General features: G+C 52.3%; 3 protein-coding genes across 3 annotated transcripts; all 3 read right to left on the bottom strand.

The window, feature by feature from the left end:
• Positions 1–1,417: 1,417 nt before the first annotated feature.
• KLK8 (kallikrein related peptidase 8) lies at positions 1,418–8,058 on the bottom strand. Its single transcript, XM_032388938.1, is given in 7 exon segments — positions 1,418–1,573; positions 2,751–2,884; positions 5,409–5,668; positions 5,802–5,863; positions 5,865–5,983; positions 6,491–6,568; positions 8,007–8,058. Coding segments are annotated over 7 exon segments (861 nt in total).
• Positions 8,059–8,626: 568 nt separating this feature from the next.
• KLK9 (kallikrein related peptidase 9) lies at positions 8,627–13,845 on the bottom strand. The gene is made up of 5 exons (XM_032388008.1): positions 13,803–13,845; positions 13,476–13,632; positions 10,371–10,636; positions 9,030–9,166; positions 8,627–8,779 (listed from the first exon to the last, which is right to left on the bottom strand). The coding sequence occupies exons 1-5, from the start codon at positions 13,843–13,845 to the stop codon at positions 8,627–8,629; spliced, it is 756 nt and encodes a 251-aa protein (XP_032243899.1).
• A 3,745-nt stretch (positions 13,846–17,590) lies between these two features.
• KLK10 (kallikrein related peptidase 10) lies at positions 17,591–21,066 on the bottom strand. Its single transcript, XM_032388000.1, has 5 exons — positions 20,976–21,066; positions 20,114–20,297; positions 19,027–19,301; positions 18,740–18,873; positions 17,591–18,223 (listed from the first exon to the last, which is right to left on the bottom strand). Exons 1-5 carry the CDS (start codon positions 21,064–21,066, stop codon positions 18,071–18,073), a joined length of 837 nt encoding a protein of 278 aa, XP_032243891.1. The 3' UTR covers positions 17,591–18,070.
• Positions 21,067–22,229: the final 1,163 nt, after the last annotated feature.

The raw sequence follows: 22,229 nt of genomic DNA, 5'->3' as shown, positions 1-22,229 counted from the left end.
TGGGTGGCTCAGTTGGTTAAGCGACTGCCTTCGGCTCAGGTCATGATCCTGGAGTCCCGGGATCGAGTCCCGCATCGGGCTCCCTGCTCGGCAGGGAGTCTGCTTCTCCCTCTGACCCTCCTCCCTCTCATGCTCTCTGTCTCTCATTCTCTCTGTCTCAAATAAATAAATAAAATCTTTAAAAAAAAAAAAAAAAAAAAAAAGATGTCTGGTATTCTGGGGACTTTCACGGAGGACAGAGGTTGATGCATGAGACGCCTCTTGGACACCCACACCACTTGCGGAGAACTGTCCCACCCACAGCCCAGGATGGAGAGACCCCTCCTGTCAGGTGACTCTAAATAGCCATGGCTGGGACTGGTCACCTGAACAGAATGCAGTCAAATCATTGGCCATTCAGTAACCTATCATGTGGCCGGCTGAAGGAGGACCGTTGACCTGGACCAATTGGATTCTCTTGCATGAGAATATAATCTGGGAAATCCTGGGACAGTGAAGCTGTTGGTGGTAGGTGAAAGTGAAGTTCAGAGGTTGTGAAGTAAGGAGAGAGACTGGAATAGCGCATGAACGAGCCAACACTATGAAAATGCAGAGGCATGAAGGAGAGAAAGGCGTCAGAGAGTCAAATAAATGAGTTAGAAGGTTGGTAGCAAGAAAGGATTGAAACAGGTGAAGAGAGATGAGATAGAGGGGAGCCAGTGCCCATCCTTTTGCAATGTATTTATATCCTTACAATAACTACCCCCTCCACACACATCTTTCCCAAGACAACTTACATTAAGCCTCTGTTCTAATGAAAACTCCCCCAAATCTCTTTTTCTCCACACTTCAATTTGGACACATGCAATGAAGTGACTTATTCCCTTCTACCACAGCAGAAAAGCTCTAAGCTGTGAGAAAGATTTCTGTTTCTCCTAAGGAAAAAGAATCTGTCGCTAAGAGTTTTGCAGGCTGTCAATGTTCTATTTCTTCATCTGGGTGGTGGTTCCATAGATGTATATTTAAGCTGCTCACGTATTTCCTGTACCCTGCTCTACATATTTTATAATGGGGGAGGGGAATTCTCCTCTCAAAGCTTAGAAACACTTTAGCTGCTCAGAAAAACGAAACAGAAGTTCTTTCAAATCTCTTTTGCAGGCCAGCCCATTGGATATTTGGAAATCCTTGTGTGTCTTCTCCCCTGAAATTAACCTCCCATTCCTCCAAGCCCTTCTAGAAAAAGGGGATCACTCCAGGCAGTGGTGATAGCCAAGAGTGGCCATGGGGATCCTGGTCTCTATAGACCTCCCATCAAGCCTCTCAGCAAGGCGCAGAACCCCATCCTTCCATCCCTCCCCACAGGGCCAAAGCACAGACAGGCAAGGAGCCAGGATGAGTTGTGAGTTTTATTGAAGAGCGTCCAAAGCTTGTCCTAGCATCAAACGCTGCTGCCTATGGTCTTCTTGATCCAGTCCAAGTAGCAGCAAATGTTGGTGTAGACACCAGGTCTCTCGGGCCACCCACAGGGGTCCGATCCCCAGGATGTGATGCCCTGGAGAACACCACCACACACCAGTGGACCCCCGGAATCTCCCTGGATGGGGAGAGTAGAATACTTTCACCTAAGATGCCCTGCGGTACCCAGAAGTTGGTACTAGTTCTGTAGCATGATTGGTTCCCTCTAGTCAATAGGGATAAGAGCATTGTACCCTGGGGCCAGTGGTAAGAAAGAAGGGTGGGGCTACGTGTATAGGGACACAGACTGGATGTCCTAGGGCAATGGGGGAAATCCTGACCAAGGAGGGAAAAGAATGGTGTCTCAAAGGTCTAATCCAGGAAGAAGACAGTGAGGATTCCGTGGAGGGAACTGAGCTGATGTCTCCATTCCCGGTCAATGGTGAAAAGATCTTTGATTCCAGTTACCAAACATAGGAGGAAGGAGCAGAGTTCTTGTGGACACACACACACATGCACGCAAGGGACAAAGTCTTTTGGGAAGAGATCATGTCTCTATGGAACCAAAACCATTCCGAGAGATTAGATTTCATGGGACGACACTGATGGAAATGACTTCATTACTGGCCAATGGGGAAGAAAGCATTGAAGCATTGTCTTCAAGGACCAGTCATTAGTAAAGGGGGTGAAGATTCCATGAGGGAGGCAAACCTGGGGGAGCCCTGAGGACCCGAATGCAGCCAATAAGAATGAGAGTGTTATACCTATGGCAAATCCCAAGATTTGTTATCTTGGGTATGGGGAGTTTGTCAAGGGACCATTAAAGTCAATGGCACCATTCCCTACCCAGTTGGCAAGAGAGCATTGCTCCCCGAGGGACCAGTCATAGGAGAAGGCAGCCGTGCTAAGGAACCCAGTCAGGTCCCAAAGAAAAGTGGCTGACTACCTAGTCAGTGGTAGAGTCAGCACAAAATCCCAAAACTTGGTGAGGAAGGGAGCAGGGAGCTTGCATACCCTCTAGCCTCAGAGTCTTTCCCTCATGGACATCTCCTCTTACCCCCTTATCCCCTCCCCTCTCTGCACCCCATCCTGAAGACAAGGGATCCCAGGAATATGATAGCAACAATTTAATGTTCCTGAACCCTGTGCAGTGTGATCTGCAAATAGAGTGTGGTCTTCTCTGAACCTGTTTCCCACTCTAGAGATAGGGGTAACCTCTCTGGGTACTAACTCTTTGAGGTCACCCTACTGCCAAGCCTCGAGCCTCTATGGGGGGTGAGGGACAAGGGAAGAAGGGAGTTTCAGAAGTAACTCACCTGGCATGAATCAGCCCCATTGCTGTCACCTGCACAAGTCATAGCGTCTGTGATTTGCCCGCCATAGACATCCTTACATTTCTTCTGGGGAAAGATTTCTACTTCTGCACAGTTGAGGGTGTCAGGAAAATTGAGGGGGCAGAGGTTGTAAGTTCCCAGAGAGAGCAACCATTTTCACCCTCAATCCCTGTCTGGATCTAATCTCCCTTCTGTACATCCATGGCTGCACAGGAGAGTTTTCTGACACATTTCACAGGGCACATCACTTCTCACCACATTAAACAAAGCCATGGTCCCTGCTGTTTCCTTTCCAACATCTAGAGAAGGGATGTTGGGCCCTACCTTCTGTTTCTTGTCCACTAATTTTCAAATTAAGGATCAGGTGACTGGAAGACATGGAGGTGCCCCCTTATGACACCTCTGACCTTGTCTCTCCAATTTTCCCAACCCCAGACCATCAGGTCCCCAATTTCAGCTAAATCCTACTTTTTCCAAAAGTCATCTCATCCTAGAAGCCTTCCCTGACCTAGAAACATCACCCCTCCATCACTCTGTATCCTCTTACTCTCGATGATATTTCATTATAGCACTTAACCCTGCCTAATAATTCATTTTATATGTATTTGTTTATCATCTATTTTCGCCACCTAGCATGCAACTCCATAGGATAGAAACTTCACACAGTAAAGCAGTTGGGGCATACCAGATGCTCACAAATAAATGTTGAATTAATGACTAAAAGTGGAATTAATCATGTAATGTACACCGCAGGGAATATAGTCAATAATATTGTTACAACTCTGTATGGTGACAGATGGTAATTAGACTTATTGTGGTGATCAGTTTGCAGTGTACACAAATGTCCAGTCATTGTATTTACACACAAAACTAATAGAAGGTTGTGGCCAACTATACTTCAATAAAAAAAGAAAGAAAATGGAATTAATCTTTCTTATTAAACTTTGAGCAATTGACTTGAGGGGGAAAAACTTCTATCTGGGACCTCTATGTTCCAGAAGCTGTATACTTCACAATCTCATTGATTGTGAAAAGTCTGAACTCACAATAGCTTTTTGAAAGAGGTTTACGGGGACACCTGGGTGGCTCAGTCAGTTAAGCATCTGACTTTTTGGTTTTGGCTCAGGTCATGGTCACAGGGCATGGGATAGAGCCCCACATTGGGCTCTGAGCTGAGTGTGGAGCCTGCTTGAGATTCTCTCTCTCCCGCTCCCTCTGCCTCTCCCCCTGCTCTCTCAAATAAATAGATAAATCTTAAAAAAAAAAAAAGGGGGATATATTCATTTGTTCCATCATTCATTTATCCATGCATTCATTCAACAAATATTTATGAAGCACCTACTGTGTACCAGGTACCATCCTGAGCACTGGGAACATACAACGAAGAAAAAAGATTTAACCTGAGCCCTTATGGAGCTTAAAAATCTATTATCTATTACCTAAAATCTATTATCTAATCTTAAAAATCCATCATTTTGCAGATGAGGAAAATGAGGCAAGAGATGGGAAGGGGCTTGCCCAGAGGAAAGAGCAGAGCCATGGTTTGAACTGACCTGACTGATTCATGAGCAGGTGGGTTTCCACAGCATCCCATTGTCCCCTTAGAAGGAGTCAGACAGGCAGGGATCTGAATCCTGTCTTTGCTTGGAAAATCCTGGATTTCCTGGTGAATCACATGCCTCTCTGAGCTGAGTCTCAATTCTCTCACTGTGAAGTAGGGTAAGGGTTGCCTGGACTCTGAAGTCCCAAAAGGAGGACTTCAACGGAGGTCCAGACTTTGGGTCCAGAGTGAGGAGGGAGCTGGAGACCTAGACAGTGGGTCTTGGGAGAGGAAGGGACTGGATTCCTGGGTGTGAAGGAAGAGAGTCTCTGGTGCCAGGAATCATGGACTCAAAAGGGAGAAGATGCTTAGGAGCTTGTTCTCTTGGGCCACTGAGGAGCCCATATATCCCAAGTCTGTTGAGAAAATTATAGAAAATCCTGGGCAATGAAAGATTTCATAACGTGGTGCTCTCCATGGGACGCCTGGGTGGCTCAGTCAGTTAAGGGTCTGCCTTCGGCTCAGGTCATGATCCCAGGGTCCTGAGATTGAGTCCTGAGTTGGGATCCCTGCTCAGTGAGGAGTCTCCTTCCCTCTCTCCCTCTGCTTCTCCCCCCTATGCTCTCTCTCTCAATCTCTCTCAAATAAATAAAATCTTAAAAAAAAAAAAAAAGAAAACAAAACATGGTACTCTCCACTGTGAAGGAGGCATGCATTCTTTTTTTTTTTTTTTTTTTTTTTAAGCTGGGTGTGGAGCCCAAGTCGGGGCCTGAACTCAGGACCTTGAGATCAAGACCTGAACCAAGATCAAGACCTGAACTCAACTGGTGGAGCCACCCAGGCGCCCCAAGGAGGCGTGCATTCTTTATCCACTCATTCACCCATCCATTTTTTGGAAACCTGGTTTAACAATCTGCTATTTTGCTTTCTTTCTCCCACCAGTCCTGTTAATATTATGGCCTTCCAGGTTTCCAACATGGGCCACCTGTGAATCTCAACCTCACAATCACTGTCCCTTCTCTATCTCCTTCTGGAGGCAAAGCTTTGCCAATGGCTTGAGGTCCACTGGGCCAGCCAGCTCCTCCTCTCCCTCCTACTACCTCGGGGGCTGGTGATGGTGCCCCAGCCCAAGATGGTGGACTTCTGCCCAACTTCAGGACAGTGATCCGCCAGGTTGATGAGCTTCACTTTGGGCCCCAGGCATGCCCGACCACGTAGTCGGATGAGCATGAGATCATGGCTGTGGTCCTCATTGCTGCTGTTGTAGCAGGGGTGTGGGATGGACTGAGCCACAGCCATTTCTTGCTCTGAACTGTCCTTATTCTTCAGGCTGTGATCCCCCAGGCGTACTGCGTATTTCCTGTAATGGTGGAGAGTAATTTGGGACCCAGGCAGGAGTCTGGGAACCTAGTCCCCTCCTCCCTCGGCCCTCCTCTTTCAGAGGCTCAGTCTCCAGCTCTCTTCTTTCCCCCTTTCCCCAGGCCCCAGCCCACCTCTGCCCCAGGCATCCACTCTGTTTTTTACAATGGGATGCTGTAAGGACCCCGTTGTCATCGAATGAGGACACCCCCGCATAGCAGCTGGATGCCCTGGAACAAGGCTGTCTGCCAAGGCTGCGAATGGGCCTCACATTCCTGGCCGCCCAGCACCTTGGACTCCTGTGCCCTCACGTGTCCTGCAGCAGGAGGGAGAGAGTTTGGATCGTCACCCCCTGGGGCAGTGCAGAGGCCAGGAAAACCCATTGTGGGTTCAAAATGACATATGGCACATTCTCTGCCTGCCTCCTCACATGTCCACACTGGGAATGTGAGGCCCCCAGCTTGCGCAGGCTGCCACACAGATGCACACGTCCACTCATTGAAGCCCATGAGTCACACGGAGTCACACACCCGAGCATGCTTCCACATGCTTCCACATGCATCCACATCCCTGTGTACTGTGCGTATCTGCACCCCTCAGCAAGCAGCCCTGCCGGCTTGGCGTACTCATGCAACATGCAGCATAAGCTGACACACTCCTACCCTCTGCTATGTGTGCATGCCTCCATCCACCCTCAGGAAAGCCCAAAGAAGTTCCCACATGTGATCGCATGTTTCACATCCCCCCCGCATGCTATCACAAGCGCCTACCACGGCATTCCCACACACAGCATTCCCACAGGCTCCCACCGGGCCCTCCTCACCTGCCCAGGCTTCCAACAGCAAGAACAGGAACATCCAGGTCCAGACTGCAGCAGGTGAGAGATGTCCCGTGGCGGGGTCTGGGAGACGGAGAAGGCAGGGCTGAGAAATGAAGAGGGAGGAGCCCTGAATCCTAGGAGAAACTTGAAATAAGGAGGCAGAGCATCCAGAGCCATTCTTCTGGGTCCTGCTGGGGGGGGGGGGGGGGGCTGGGGACCCATCTTCTTAGGTCTGAGGAAGAAGGGGGCAGACCCCAGATTTCTGAATCTGAGGAGAGGAGGTGGAGGCTGGATTCCTACATTCCCAGGAATGGGAGTGTTAGAGTCCCGGACTCCTGGATCTGAAGGAAGAGGGAACTTGGAGTTAAGATTCCTAAGTCTTGGGGAGGAGGGGGCCAGGGTCCAGATTCCTAAATCTTGAAGGAGGAAGGGGTCTGAGATTGGGGTCCTGGGCCCTGGGAGAGCAGGGGCCCCCGGGCCTGATGCCTGTGTCTGAGAATTTTGGCATCTCACCTTGCAGAATCCAGGGGGCGGGGTCACCGACTGATTCAGACCCCGAGGAAGAGGCCCCAGTACTTCAGCTCTGTCTGCCTGGTACTAGGTTCTGGAGGCTTTTAACTGGGAATCCCCGCCTCCCGCTCCACCTCGTCCCGCTCTGGAGCCGAGGGAGCATCAGAGCACTGGAACCCTGTGTATGAGTCAGGAGGGGCTGAGGGGCTGAAAGGGAAACCTGGGGGCGGGGGGGGGGGGGCGCTAGGATCTGGAACTCCTCAGGCTTGGAAGAGAAGGACGTCAGTGCTGTGACTTCTGGGGCCAGACACCTGGACAACTGGCTCCGAGGGAGGAGGGACTGGGGACCTGGACTCAGGGTCCAGGGAAGATAGGGATTGGGGGTCTGAACTCCTGAGTCTGAGGAAGGAGGGAGCTGGAGCCCGGAATCCTGGGTCTGAGAGAGGAGGGGGTTGGGGGCCTGAACTCTGGGTCTGGAGTAGAGGGCTGGGATTCCAGACTGTAGGTCTGAGGGAATAGGAACTGGGGGCCCAGACCCCTGAATTGAGGGAAGGGAGGTTGTGTCTGGACTCCTGGACCTCGGAGGGGAAGGAATGGGGTTCTGGACTCCTGAGTCTGACGGTGGAGGGCGCTGGGGACCCGAACTTTTGGGTCGGGGGCGGGGGGACTGGCCTGAAGTTTTAGTCTGAGGGAGAAGGGGGTTAGGGGCTGAATTCTTAAGTCTTTTTAGGAGTGACTTGGAGCCTGGGTTCTTGTGGGAGAAGGGGGCTGCTGCCACTAACTGGAAATGGACGAAAGATGAGTCTTCTGAGGGCGGATCGGGCCCCGCCCGCTGCCCCTGAGAGGTCCGGGATCTGGGAAGGCAGGTTTGGGAGGCACCATGACCTGGTTTCCCCTTCCCCTGGCGGCGACGGGACCAGCCCAAGCAGAGCCCAGCGGCCTTGCTGCAATAGGGCTGATGGAGACTTTAGGTAGGACCTACTGGGGGGTTAAGGGGGAATTGCTGTACGGTGGCGGTTCCCTGTCTGCCCACCGCCGCCCACACTTTGCCCTTCCTTCATCCCACAACGCAGGCAGACGGACGGCGCGGCTCCGCGCGTTTATTGTAAAATCATCCATTGAATCTGAATGAATTGAGACCCTCCCCCAACTTCTCTCAGTCGGGTCCCCGCCAGGATTCAAACGCCCAGGGGCGCGGGCACGAGGGGAGGAGCCCGACCCTGCACCGCGGGCTGGTAGGGGAAGCCACAGCGCACCTGACGTCACGGGGGCGGGCTCTCCCACGGAGGAGGCGGGGTTACAAGGGGCGGGGCCCGGAGGGGAATTCTCATTGGGCAAAGTTCCGAGGGCAGGAGCTGTCTGCTGGAGGTGCTCCTGGAGCCGAGCCACAGGTGAAGCTGTTCCACGGTGATGCCAGCTCTGGTGACATCACAGAGGCGGGGCTACAGGGGCGGAGGCGTCTCCCCGCTGCTTTACGACGGGGCGGGCCCTGAGGGCGCGGAGCCTGAAGATCCAGAATGTGTCTCGGGGGCGCTGAGGCCACGCGCCGAGATCTCTGAGGCCGGAGCCCTTCAGTTCCCCTCTACCCTACGCCCACCCTCCTCTCTTGGTCGCCCAAGGCATGAGGGCTCAGTTGTCCCCCATGGTCTTTCGGATCCAGTCCACGTAGTGGCACACGCTGGTGTACACGGCAGGGCTCCGGGGTCTGGAGCAGGGCTCGGCACCCCCAGACACCACACCCGCCAGGGTCCCGTCGCAAACCAGGGGGCCCCCAGAGTCACCCTGTGCGCGGCAGAAGAGCAAAGAAACTGTTAAGCAGGTGTATTCATATTACACTGGCCACTTCCTCTCAGGGAAGAGTCGGGGCTTCCAGTCCCCTTTAAATCCAGGAATCCTGGCCTTGGTCCCATCCTCTCCCAGGACGCAAGTGTCCTGGATCCCCAGGAATTCTGGGGCCCCCAACTCCCTAATTCCCTAGGACCCAGGAATCTGGCAAGATATCCATTCCCCTCCTCCCCAGAGTAGGTCTCACCTGGCAGGAGCCCCGGCCCCCCTCCCAGAGGCCGGCACAGAGCATACTGTCTGAGATGTGGCCTGGATATGCCCGATGGCACAGTTTGTGATCCAGGATGCTGATGTTGGCACACTGTAGCGTGAGTGGGTACTGCACTGTTGGCAAAAGAGATGCACCCATAGAGGATCAGCAGCTGGGCCTATCACATTCAGCAGCCCCTCCACCCAGACCCTTCCCTAAGGAGGACCCACAGAACCACAGCAGAAGACTCTCAAGGACAGAAGCAAGAGACAGTGACAGAATCATAATGTGAAAGAGAAACAGATGTTTGAGGAGAGGGAGAGGGCCAAAGAGAGAGAGACAGAGAAACAGAAAGATGCAGGGAGCCAAGAGCCCAGAAGAGATACATACATGACACACAGAGAAAAATAGAGACCATGGCAGGAGATAGACCTCTTAAAGGGAAAGGAGATAGACCTCTTAAGACCTTCCTCTCAGAGGAAGCAATGAAGTAAAAGAAAAGAAAAAGAAACAGGCCCAGAGATGCCAAGGGAGATGGCAGTGAGAAAGGGAGGAAACATTTATGGTCATTGACAGAGACAAACACATAAGAGATACTAGACACAGACAGGGAGACACAGCATGTAGAATATAGATATGGATATAGATATGCATATATCCACGTGTATAATCTAGGGGCACAGATTCAAATGGGCTTGACAGGTAAATTAGAAGTGGGAGGAGGGGACTATGCAGAAACAGCAACCAGTTGGAGGCACGGTAGAGGCCCAGAAAACCCACATCTGGTCTGAAGGCCGTAACCTCCACTGATTCTGCCCAATGGTCACTATTTGGGGAATGTGGGTCCCGCGTTGTCAGCTCTTTGGATTTTCCCAGCAAATGCAGAAATTTGGCTTTTATGTAAAAATCTCTCAAGCTCAGACTATTTTTTCAAGGCATTTGAAAACCAAGACTGATGTGGGAGGCTAAATGTGGCTAATGGGTTGCTGATTTGTGACTCTGAGAGATCTAGGCCTCATTTCAATTCCATGAAGTGTATATTTTCATATTTAAACATCTCTGAAATCAGGGCATGTCTTCCAGCAAATGGTGTCATGCAAGCATTCACGGGATTTTTTTTCCCCTGTTCTTAGTGGTTGTAAATAATGATACATCTTGTAATTTATAGCATCTTAGATTTTTTCCTTATCTATCTATCTATCTATCATCTATCTATCTATCTATCTATCATCTATCTATCTATCTATCTAAGAGATGAAAAGGCAGAGACAGAGAAATAGGGGGAATTCAGACCCTCAGCATGAGACACAAGGGATTGAGTTGTAGGCAAGGCTATACCCTTAGGACTGGACACGGCCCCCCAGCCTGAGATGAGGCACTGGGTGCCTGGGGAGACGCAGGTCTGGCTGAGGTTGAGGGGCTGCACAGCAGGTCCCAGGTGTGCCTTCCTGGGCAGACGGATCAGCATGATGTCATCATTGTGGTCATGAGCCCTGAGATCCTTGTTGAACCCAGGGTGGGGGAAGAAGTCCGTGGCCCGGAACAGTTGCTCTGGGCCCTCCCATTGCCAGAGGTGGTGCTCCCCAAGGCGGACCCACAGATACCTGTTGAGACAGGCCTCAGAGGTCAAGCTGGGTGTCCACCAGGGTGATATGTGTTCCACAAGCCACACACTCTCTCTTGGCCCCCATCATTTCTGTATGACCCAGAGTGCTGTGTGATTTTAAGCAAGGCCCACACCCTCTCTGGGCCCCAGCTTCTCACTCCACCTCTTTGTCTGCCTCTACCTTTGTAGCTCTCCCCTAAAAGCTCACACCCCTTCCTAGTCCCATACCAAGTAAACCACCTTCCTTCCTGCCCCACCTGGAGCCTTTGTGGTGACCTGGGTCCCCTGGAACTGTGTAGGCACATGGGGGCTCCACCTACCACAGAACAACATCCCCACCTCCTGCCCCCACAGGTCTGGTGGCTTCTGTGGGGAGTGGCTCTGTGTGTGTGTGTTGTGTGTGTTGTGTGTGTGTGTGTGTGCATGGAGGGGGATGGGAAATGGAAAATCTCCAAGTTGGGGGTCATCCATGGCCTTAGACTTTTCCTGTCAGCATATGCCCTCACCTTCAATGCATGTCTTCCTGAGGCCTGACCTCAAACTCTCAGTCCACTTGTTCTGCTCTGGATCCCCTGCCCTGGACAGCTGGGGACTCTCTGGGGATGTACATGTCCATTCCTCGGCCTCTGACCTCTGACCTTAGGAACCAGGCTTATGACTGAGAATTCAGGATTTAATGAGTATGAGACATTATCTCTATCTCTGTCACCTCGTTGCCTGGGCTCCGTGTCTGGGAAACCAATCTCCCCCAACTCGTCCTCAAGCCTGAATCTTTTCTACCTCCATATCTCTGCCTCTCTCCTTAGTCTTTGGAGCTGAAATCTGAACATTCTTCTCCTAGCCTTAAGTACAGACCTGAGCTGAAAGAGGCCCTATCATGGAGCAATGCATGATGGGAAATTCCCAGACAGCATTCTGTACTTCATTCAGCACCTGTGCTTCATTCCTGGAGGGAAGAATATCGTAACAAGATGGGCTACCCCTTTCCAGAGGTAATATAGAAATTCTGGATTTCTGCATCAGGTAGATTCTAAGATTCCATTAGAATTCCAGAATCTTCTAACACCCTAGGAATCCACGATTCTAGAATTCTATGTTCTAGAATGTTATGAATCCAATATTCTAACATTCTAGATTTCTCTAGGTCAAAAGTCTGCGGTTTTAAAATTATCTGGATGAAATCAAGGATTTAAAGAGCCTAGAATTCTAGTATTCTGGGACTATAAAATGGATTTAATCAATCTAGAATTCTATAATTCTTTTTTATATATTTTTAAAAGATTTTATTCATTTATTTATTTGTCAGAGAGTGAGAGAGAGGGAGGGAGAGCACAAGCAGGTGGGGGAGCGGCAGGCAGAGGGAGAAGCAGGCTCCCTGCCGAGCAAGGAGACTGACACAGGACTCAATCCCAGGACCCCGGGATCATGAGCTGAGCCGAAGGCAGCCGCTCAACCAACTGAGCCACCCAGACATTCCTAGAATTCTGTAATTCTATGATTTTAGAAATTTAAGAATCTAGGGTTCAAATAGTTTGAGACTCTAGAATTCTCTCAATTAAAACTTTGGGGATTTTAAGAATCTGGAACGATAGCATTCTAAGATGTTTAATTCACCAGATTCTAGACATCTAGAATTCTACTGATTCAAGATTCTAGAATCTGCAAGTCACAGTATTCTAGAATACTGTGAATCAAAGATTCTAGGACCATGAGCTTCTATTTTCAACGAACCTAGCTAGAATACTGAACCTAAGATTCTAGGGTTGTGCTATCCCATACAACTATTGAGCACTTAAAATGTGACTAGTCCAAATTGAGACATGTCATATGTGTAAAATGCACATCTGATTTCAAAAGTGTAGTATTAAAAAACTAAACTATATCATTCATAAGTATTTAAAAATGGATTGCACATTAAAATAATGGTTTGACCATGAGAGACTCTTGACTCCGGGGAAACAAACTGAGGGTTGCGGAAAGGAGGGGGTGGGGGGATGGGGTAACTAGGTGATGGGCATTAAGGAGGGCACGTGATCTCATAAGCACTGGGTGATATATGCAACTAATGAATCATTGAACACTACACCAAAGAAAACCTAATGTACTATATGTTGGCTAATTGAATTTAAATTTTTAAAATAATAAAAATAAAATAAAATAATGGTTTGAGTGTGTCAAATTAAATCTATTATTAAAATTAATGACAATCCTTTCTTTTTTACTATTGTAATATGTCTACTAGAAAATTTAAACTTGGGGTGCCTAGGTGGCTCACTCGGTCAAGTGTCTGCCTTCAGCTCAGGTCATGATCCCAGGATCCTGGGATCGAGTCCCACACCAGGCTCCTTGCTCAGGGGGGAGTCTGCTTCTCCCTCTGCCCCTCCCCCCACTCATACACACTCTCTCTCTCCCAAAGAAATAAATAAAAATCTTGAAAAGAAAATTTAAACTTAACTATGTGGCTGGAGTTATATACCCACAGGGCAGGGCTGCTCTAGGCTCCTAAGATTCTACCAGTCTGAGTCTCAATTCTAGAATTCACGGAAACTAATGTAGAATCTCATGGATCTGAGATTTTAGGAGTCCATGACTCTGGATTTTTCTGGGTCAGAGTCGAGGTTTCTAAGAGTTTTGAATTTTAGACCCTAATAATTAGATTATTTGGGACTCTAGAATTTGGAGGGTCAACTCTAATTCTAAGAGCTGAGCTTTGGGGAACAGAAATGAAGGCTAAATCCTTCCAACCACAGCTCCCTCCCTCCTCTACTGAAGGCCCCTTGACCCCCTCACTTACCTCCAGCTCCCCACCCCACCCCAGTGGCGCCCGGGTCACTCACGGCTTCTGGCAGTGGGCAGCTGTGAGCAGCCAGCGGTCACTGATGAGGGAAGCCCCGCAGAAGAGGTGGGTGAAGTAGAAGAGCCCAGCCTGCCAGGGCTGCGAGTTGGGGCGGCATTCCTTGGCCCCAATGGCTCTGGTGTCTGCCCAGCCATGCCCTGGGGTGGGATAGAGGCAGAGGGGTCAATGACAAGCACAGTGGGAGGGCTGGGGGAGACATGCTAGATGCCTAGCAGGAAGGAGCAGAAGCCTGGGAGGTCAAGGGCAAGCTGGCTGGCGGGGCTCCCGGGACCGTGGAGGGGCAGCGGATGGATGGCTGGAGCCTCACCTGCCAGGAGAGAAAGCAGAGCACAGACGAATCCCAGCCTCATGACCTCGGGGTGCCTGGGTCTTGAGCATGCATTCAGGCTTCTGGGCTTCTTGAAGGTAAGCCATGCCATCTCCTTCCTCCTCTCTGGGGCCGCCCCTGTGATTAATCTGGGTTGGGAAATGTCCCAGGGGGGGAGGGGGAAGCCCTCAGGCCTTGACTGGGGGCCTTGGAAATGGAGGCAATACAGGGGGACCCCTCCTCCTGAGCCGGATGAGCTGGTGGCCTGCTGAGCCAGGGCTGGGCTGAGTGGGGGAGGAGCCCTGGGATATGGAGTCCTCCTGGGATCTCCAGAGAGGGGAACCCTCATTCCCATGATCTCAGGATGCAGGACTTGGATACAGGATATTCTGTGGTCTGGAGGAGGAAGAGGGAGAGAAAGATGATCCCTAAGGCTGGGTCCTGAAGTGGAAGTGAGTTTATCTTGAATGAAGCTGTGGGGAGCTGGGGCCAGTGTCCCCGGCAGGCTGGAGGGATAGGCAGGAGGACCACCACCCCCCACCCCCACCCCCACCCCAGAAAGGCAGGTGAGGGTTGAGAAAAAGAACAGAGACTCAGTAGGAAAAAGGCAGGCTGGATGGGGCAAGGCAGGGAAAGAGAGAGAAAATTAAAAAAGAGAGGGACAGGGATACAGAAGGATCCAGGGTGAGGGAAGGAGAGAAAGGGAGAGACAGACTGAGCAAGGCAGAGACCACAAGAAGCCACACACGTGTGTACCCCCTAAAGAGCCCTCCCTGCCCTGGGCATTTGGGCCCCATCCTGCAAGGACAAAGGCCTCTCCTAGAAGGTTGAGGAAATATGGGCCTAACTGGATTAACTCACTCTTTTCATAAACTACCCTACCCCCTTCTTCATAACCCTACCACCCAAGACCCACATGCCCAACCTGCCTGGAACTAAGCACTTTCCTTTCCTCTTAATATCACCAGATCTGGGCCAAGTCCTGAGAACATTGCCCTGTTTTTTCATCTCCTCCCCTCCATTGTCCTTCCTATCAGCCCATCCTACCTGCCTCTCTCCCCATCCTTCCTCTTCATCAGGTGGGCAGGCCCTGCAGGGCCAAGCCCAGATCTGATTCATCTCTGTGTCCCCAGGATCACCCATTCAGGGCTGAGCTCTCAGGAGGCCTCAGGAGATATTAATTAAATGAGTGAATGTCTTTCTCCATATTCTTTTCCTGGTAAACTCCTACTCATCCTTCAAGATTCAAACTAAATGCCCCCTCCTCCAGGAAGTCTTCTCTGATTTCTCAGGGAAGAATACAACTTTTCCTCCCCTGGACACTCACAGACTCCTCCACTTTCTGTTGCTGTAAGCCTGATTATCACTCTGGGTCTGGGCTCCCCTTGAATGTGTCACTGGGTGTAATGGTTTAGAGCATGGACTCTGGAACTGGACCACCTGGGTCCAAATCTCAATGCTGGCAATTATTAGGTGTGTGACCTTGGGCAAGTCACTGGACCTCTCTCAGTTGGCCCATCTATTAAGAAGTAATAATAATCCAGGTTGGGGGCTGATTGAGCCAATTAACCCACATGAAGCACTTACAACCGTGCTTGGCACATGGTAGGCATTCAACCAATGTAGTAAGTCTATCCATCTCCTACAGAGCCCTGCACTGCCCCCATTATAATACACATTACTCATGGTTGTAGGGTGTCTTACTCTCTCTCCAGACAGGGATGGAAGACCAAAGACTGAGGCTGAAGAGACACTATGTGCGAAATGCCATACTAACTGCTTCTGAAACATCTCCATAGCTACCTTTAAAAAAAAAAAAAAATATATATATATATATATATATATATATATATTTACTTATTTATTTATTTTTTTTAAGTAGGCTCCACATCCAGCATGGAGCCCAATGCAGGGCTCAAACTCAGGACTCTGAGATCAAGACCTGAGCTGAAACCAAGAGTCAGGCGCCCAACCGACTGAGCCACCCAGGCGACCCTTGATAGCTACCTTTATTGACCGTAGTCTGTGCCTGGCAGGTAAGCATTTCATATATATATCATCTCATTTAATTCTCACAAGAGTCTATTCAATCTCTATTCCACAGAGGGGAAAACTGAGGTCGAGAGAGCATTCCAGTAATTTCCTCAAGGTCACAAAGTAAGTGACAGAAATACGTTTCTTTCTCTACCCAGTACATTCCTACTCATCCTTTTAAACCCCATGCAGATGTCCCCTGATCTGCGATGACTTCCCTGACTCCTTCAGAAAGAGCCCATGGCCTCTCCTTAGGGCACCCCGTGCCTCCTTCCGATGCAGCACTAATCAATTTGTGTTGTTAATCCAATGATGTATTGAGTAGCTTCTGTGTGCAGGCACCATACCAGGTGCTTAAGAAAATCACAGTGAATAAATCAGAGTCCCTGCTTTCATGGACTGAGTCAGAAGAGAGAGGGGACAGACCATTATGCAGTAAACAGATAAATGAGGTCATTTCATCTCTAACAAGTGCTGCGAAAGAAATAAACCGAGCAATGGATTGTTGTCCTGGTGAGGGCAGGGGACCCCTTTAGCCAGGGCAATCCTGGAAGGCCTCTCTGAGGAGGTGACTTTTGAGTAGAAACCTGAATGACAAGAATGGAAGTCTTGCCTGTCTCCCTGACCTGACTAGCAGCTCCTTGAGGGTAGAGCTCGGGCTGATTCATCTCCAGGACCTAGAGTAGGACACAGCTCAGTAAACACGTGTAGCACGATGACTAAAGGAACAGGCGATGTGCCTTTAAAAATGAATCGAGTTCCCACCTCCTTCGCTTCTGAGTCTTGCATGACAAATTCAGCTGATACGTCTGATTGGCGTTTCCTGGGTGTGCTAATGGGGGCAGAGGAAGGGAGCTGGAGACTGTGTACCAGTCTTCTGTGGGCTCTATGAGGGCAAGGACCTTGTGGTTGTGTGCCCAGCATCAGGCCTGCCATATAATAGGTGCTCAGTAAATTGGCGTTTGAAAGGGGAAACAAGAGCAACCAAAAATGGAACATTTCTGTTGTGCGTATGTTCAGCTGATGTTACGTCTCCAGAGTCTAGGCTAAATGGACGCACCCAAACATCTGTCAGCTCTGCCTGGATTCTGTGTAGTAGACCCCCCAGTGTAGGAATATTTACATGGAGACACTTTCAGGGAGAGGAAAAGAACCCTTCTCCTTCCAAATTTTCAGGGCGAAATTTCCAAGCCAATTTTGGATAAGGTGGGGATGGTGGTGGACTGGGGCTTATGGGCGTTGGATCACAGGAGAATGGAGATACGGTGGAGCTGGGACTGGAGCTTGTGGTTGGTGAGGGGATGGAGAGGGATCTAAACAGAAAATTTCCCCTAAATCTCAGAGGACTTCTTTACATGAACTTAGCAACTAAGGTGGGGTGGGTTCCTCTGGTCTTAGAGGCTGAGGTGGATCTGGGGTGAGGTCCCTTGGGTTCCAGTGGCCCCAGGAGGGCAGAGAAGGAACCAGATGACTCAGAGGTGGCCCAGCTCCTGCTGAGACAGGAGGAACTGGTGTTGGGTGGACTGAGATGTGGGGAACAGTGGGATGGAGGAAGGAAGTGGTTAAGGGGTGCTTCATGGAACTTGAGAGGAGGGTGGGGAATGTGATTCTCCCATCATCCCTGAGGGATGGCGATGCAGAGGATGGGGCGAGGGGGCTTGGGACTGGGGGCTACCCCTGTGCTTTTCTCCCTAGAACGCGGAGTCACATACGTTCATTCTAACCAGGACCTGTTCACAGATCATGACAACAGGTAACATTTAGTCAGGGCTCACCACTCCCTGCATTAATGCTTTACTGATAATTACCATAGCAACCTATGCACTCATGTTATATGATCGTCTCTTCACAATGCATCTATGAGGTAGACACTTCATTGTCCCCACTTTCCAGATGACGAAATAAGAGGCCCAGAGAGGGTACTTAGCTTGCCCTAGGTCACACAGCGGGGAGGAGCAGAGGGAGGCAGGTTGAGTGAATGACAGCTTCTCTCGGACACTGGGTGACCACCAGCTTCCTTGCTTCTCTTGAATTAAACTTTGCCACCACTTTTAGCACTTCAGCTTCAAAGTGCACCAGAGCAGTGGAAGGCAGGGGGAGGTAAGGGAAGAGGAGAGATGTTAGGAGGTGTAGATGGGCGGCGGAGGTTCGAAAGGGGCAGGGGGAGGGTTCAGCCCCTGCAACTGCGGAGGAAGGAGCAAGAGGGCAGCTGGTGGAGTGGCAGGACCTCTGGATCAGTTGGAGCGTAGGGTTTTCTCTATCCAGGAGCTGTATTTGCAGATCTGGGTGTAGACAGCTGGATGCTGAGCAGAGCCGCAGGGGTAAACGCCCCATGAAAGGATGCCCTGCAGGGTCTCATCACAGACCAGAGGGCCACCAGAATCACTCTGGGGGTGGGAGAGGAGAGATCAAATAAATACACGGACCCACTTGGGTGTCTGGGATAGTGATAGCGAAGAGGTTTGGGCAGGGCTGGAGTTATGTTTGGGTAAAGATGAGCTTGGGGTGGGGTTGGAATTAAGTATGAGCTCGGGTTGGGGTGGGACTGGCCTGGGGGTTGTGGACATCGGACGGGGGGATGAGAAGGGAAATGTGATGGCCCTGGCATTGGAGCTTGTGGAAGGTGAGGGGATGAAGACGGATGGAGAGTAGGGATGGGCTCGGGGTTTAGGACTGGCCTGAAGATGGGAATGCAGTTGAGGATGGGGTGGGAAGTGGGTAGGGCCAGGCACGAACAGGTGGAGAGTCACACACGGGGATGAAGATGGGGTAGGGATGGGATAGTGTGGGACACGGGGATGACACCGGGCTGGGGTTGGGGACAGGGACAGGGCCTTCTGATTTCTCATAACTTCCCTATCCTAGCTCCCATGAGTCAGAGACCCACCCTGGCCAGTCCCTACCTGGCAGGGGTCCTGACCCTGGTCCAGTCCCGCACACATCATGTTGTTGGTGACGACACCAGGGTAGAAGACCTCGCAGTCTTTAGGGCTCAGGACAGTGACCCTGGAGCAACTCAGGCCCCTGTTGTACTTCACTGATGGGAGAAAACAGTAGGTAAACCCGTGGCCAGCCCCTAATCCTCCAGGACCCAGGAGTCCACACCCCCAGCTCCCTCCTCCCTCAGACCCAAAGTCCTGGCCCTCAAGGTATTCCCCAGGATACAGGCCTCAGGGGTCCCAGCTCTTGCCTCTTCGGGTAGCCGTGGTGCCCCAGCCAGCAACCTGGCACTGATCTCCGGGCTGGGCACAGCGGTAGGGCAGGCGCAGGGTCTGGATGCGAGGCCCCAGCACAGCGGGCCTGGCCAGCTTCAGCAGCATGAGGTCATGCTCGTCTGTCCGCCTCGGCAGGATGGGGCCTGAGCCCTGGCGGTATTTGGGGTGGATAATGTGGCGAGTGGTCCGGCGGAGCTGCTCACCCTGGAGGAGGAGCAGGTGGTCGTCCCCAATGCGAGCCCACAGAGGACTAGGAAGGGAAGAGATATATGGGGGCAAAGCCTCCTTAGGGACTGGGACCAGACTCTGAGTCCCTGGGAGGGAGGGTACTGGTAGCAGGGTAGGAGCCTGGACTCCTGGGTCTGAGGGAGGACGGGTTTGAGGGTGAGGACTCCTGGGTCTGAGGGAGGAGGTGGTGGGGGAGAAGGGAGCTGGGGATCTGAGTTCTTGGGACACGGGGAAGAATGATTAGGTGTTTGGATCTCTGAGTTCTGCAAGAGTTGAGGGCAGGGGTCCACCTGGGTAAGCCCACCTCTTCCTCCCTCAGTGGGGACTCATGAGGCGAACAATTTCCTTAGTTCTAAATTCCTAACCACACCAGACCCTGACTTCTGTTGCATACAACTATCTACACCACCCCATTGATCGCCAGGGTTGATTCGGCTGATCTGGCTGGCTAGGCGGGTGTCCCCTTCCTCCCTCACCGCTCTATGTGCGTCCCTCCCGCAGCTGCGCGCTCGGTCGAAGAGGACGACCTTCCCTGATAGAGGAGGACCGTTCTTCAGTCAAGGGTATACGAGTAGCTGCGCTCCCCTGCTGGAACCTCCAAACTAGCTCTACACTTCAATGGAACCCAAGGAGTATCAGCAAGACAGGGCTCGTGGACGGGCCCAGAAACGCTTAGAAGGACCACACCGCCCCCTGGCGGCCACAGCACCCCTCCCACAGGAAGCCCTCCAGAACTGGCTCCCACATGGATTCAAGTGCCCCAGCCCTTCCCGCCCCCTCCCCCGGGCCTGCCTCCACAGCCCCTCCCTGGATGCCCCGAGGGGCTCCCCCTACTTGCTGTTCCCGCAGTGCGCGGCTGTGAGCACCCAACTCTTGTCCACCAGGACGCCCGCGCAGTGGAACGAGAGGCCATTGAAGAGGGAGACCTGCCAGGGCTGCGAACCGCGTGCGCATGGAGCGCCTGAGGCCACAAGGTCCAAGCCAGTGTCGTTTCTGGAGAGCAGCACCGCCTCCGCGGCTGCAGAAAGAAAAGGGGTGGAGATCAGAGCAGGCGGGACTAGGGCTGGGTTTAGGGCCGGAGCGGGGCGGGGGGGGGGCCCGCAGCCAGAACCAGGGAAGCTGGGGAGTTGGAAATTGGGGGTCCTGCAGCAACCGAATGGAAGTGGGAGGAGAAGAACGGCGGGAAAGGGGAAGGAGGCAGGAATAGAGAGGACTGGAGTGAGGAGAGCGAACTGGATGGGTCTGGAGGGACAGGGACAGAGCGCAGCGCTCGGAGCAGAGCGGGAATGGAACGCGACGGGGCCAGCAGGGGGCGAGGACAGATCGCTGCGGAGCTTGAGGAGCAGGGGCGGGAATAGCGCAGCGGGCGGAGAGAAGGGCGAGGCCAAAGCGGGAAGGCCAGCCCGGGGAGAAATGGGCGGACTAAGAAGGGGCGGGGACAGAATGGGACTGAGAGAGGGGCCGGGGTTAGTAAGGGGCCGGGAAAGGAAGCCAAGAGGGGAAAGGAGTAGGGATCCAAACTGGGGGGGGGGGCCCCTGGCGCGGGGCTCGGCGAGGGGCGGGGCTGACTTAGGGGCGAGCCTCCTTTGGATCGGCGGGTGGGTGCTGGGGTCCCCAGAGGAGGAGTGGTGCGCGGGGGTTGGTGAGGAGAGCACTCTCCCTGGGGCCTCCCGCCAAGCCCTGTCCCCCGCCTCACCCCACAGTTGCGTCACGAGCAGCGGCAGTAGCAGCCTCGCCAGGGCCCGGGTGCGGGAGGCGGGGCACAGGTGGAGATGTGGGGGTCCCATGGCCAGGACCGAGGCTGGGGGGACGGGGGGGAGAGTGAATTAAAACTGATACTCCGTCAGAGACACCCGCACACCCACCCCACCGCGCCCGTGCGCCCGGCCTGGGCCAACCCAACCCGCGGGGACCCGCTTAACCTTCAGCACAGATCTCAGGGGCGGATGGACAGACGGGCGATTCGGGCCGGAATACCTGACATGGGCACAGTTACCCTAATGACGCCCCTCCTGGCGTCCTCCTGACCTCCCTACGCCAGAAGGGGGAGTGAGGTCCCAGCCCCAGCTTTCCCGGACTGCCCGCCAAGCAGCGTTTGGGGTTCGCCCTACTTCACAGGTGGGGCCGGGGTCCGAGGCTCAGAGGCGTGTGCCATAGATAGGGAAACTGAGGCTCAAACAGGGCTGTCCGCGACCCAAAGGTCCCCACCCATGCTCTCGGACCCGCCCCTACTAGGGTGAGGTGCATCCCATCTCACCTGGGAGTCGCTGCTGGAAAGGAGGGAGGAGACCCAGGAGTGGCTCTGCCCTGCCAAGTGGGCCGCCGGAATCCTCTGCCCTGGGACCCTTGGCCTGGCCTTCCCTTTTAACCTCGAAGAGCCCGGAAATTTCCCCACCCTCCCCCCAGGGATTCACTCCCTCCCTTTCCCTCTCCCTAATTATACCGTGGGTGGGACTGGCACCCAACCTGGGCCCCAGATTCCTGCTCTGGGAGGGCCCAGGGAATACAGGCTTCTTCTAGAGCCCCAAACACCCTTTTTGGAGCTGGACTCCATGGGGATTCCCCAGGTGTCCTATTCCAAAAAGTCTTCTCAGTGGGGAGAGGATGCCATGTTCCCAGGTAGCCTCCGGGTCTCAGAGATAATGTTGGAAAGAGGTGATTACAACCAAGAGAGAGGAAAACAAACAGGGAAATGCATACCTAGTGACTGAGAAAAGCCAGAACGCTGGCCAGGAGAGAGGGAGGCAGAGAGATAAGACAGATGGAAGGAAAGGGTAGAAGACACAGAGACAAGGAAAAGAAGAAATCACAGAGATAGAAAGGGGGCAGAGAGGGAACGAGGCAGAGCCCCAGAGCCAGCGCGAAGCTCTGTGCTGAGCCCACTCCCACAGCTTGAGCAGTGGGCTCACTGTGTGTCCCAGTGACTAGCGCCCCTCTTCCTCCTGCTGGG

This window comes from Phoca vitulina, unplaced genomic scaffold, assembly GCF_004348235.1.
Source record: "Phoca vitulina isolate PV1807 unplaced genomic scaffold, GSC_HSeal_1.0 scaffold52, whole genome shotgun sequence".
NCBI lineage: Eukaryota > Metazoa > Chordata > Mammalia > Carnivora > Phocidae > Phoca > Phoca vitulina.
Note: the sequence above shows the minus strand (reverse complement) of the source record. Positions and strands in the feature narration are given on the sequence as shown.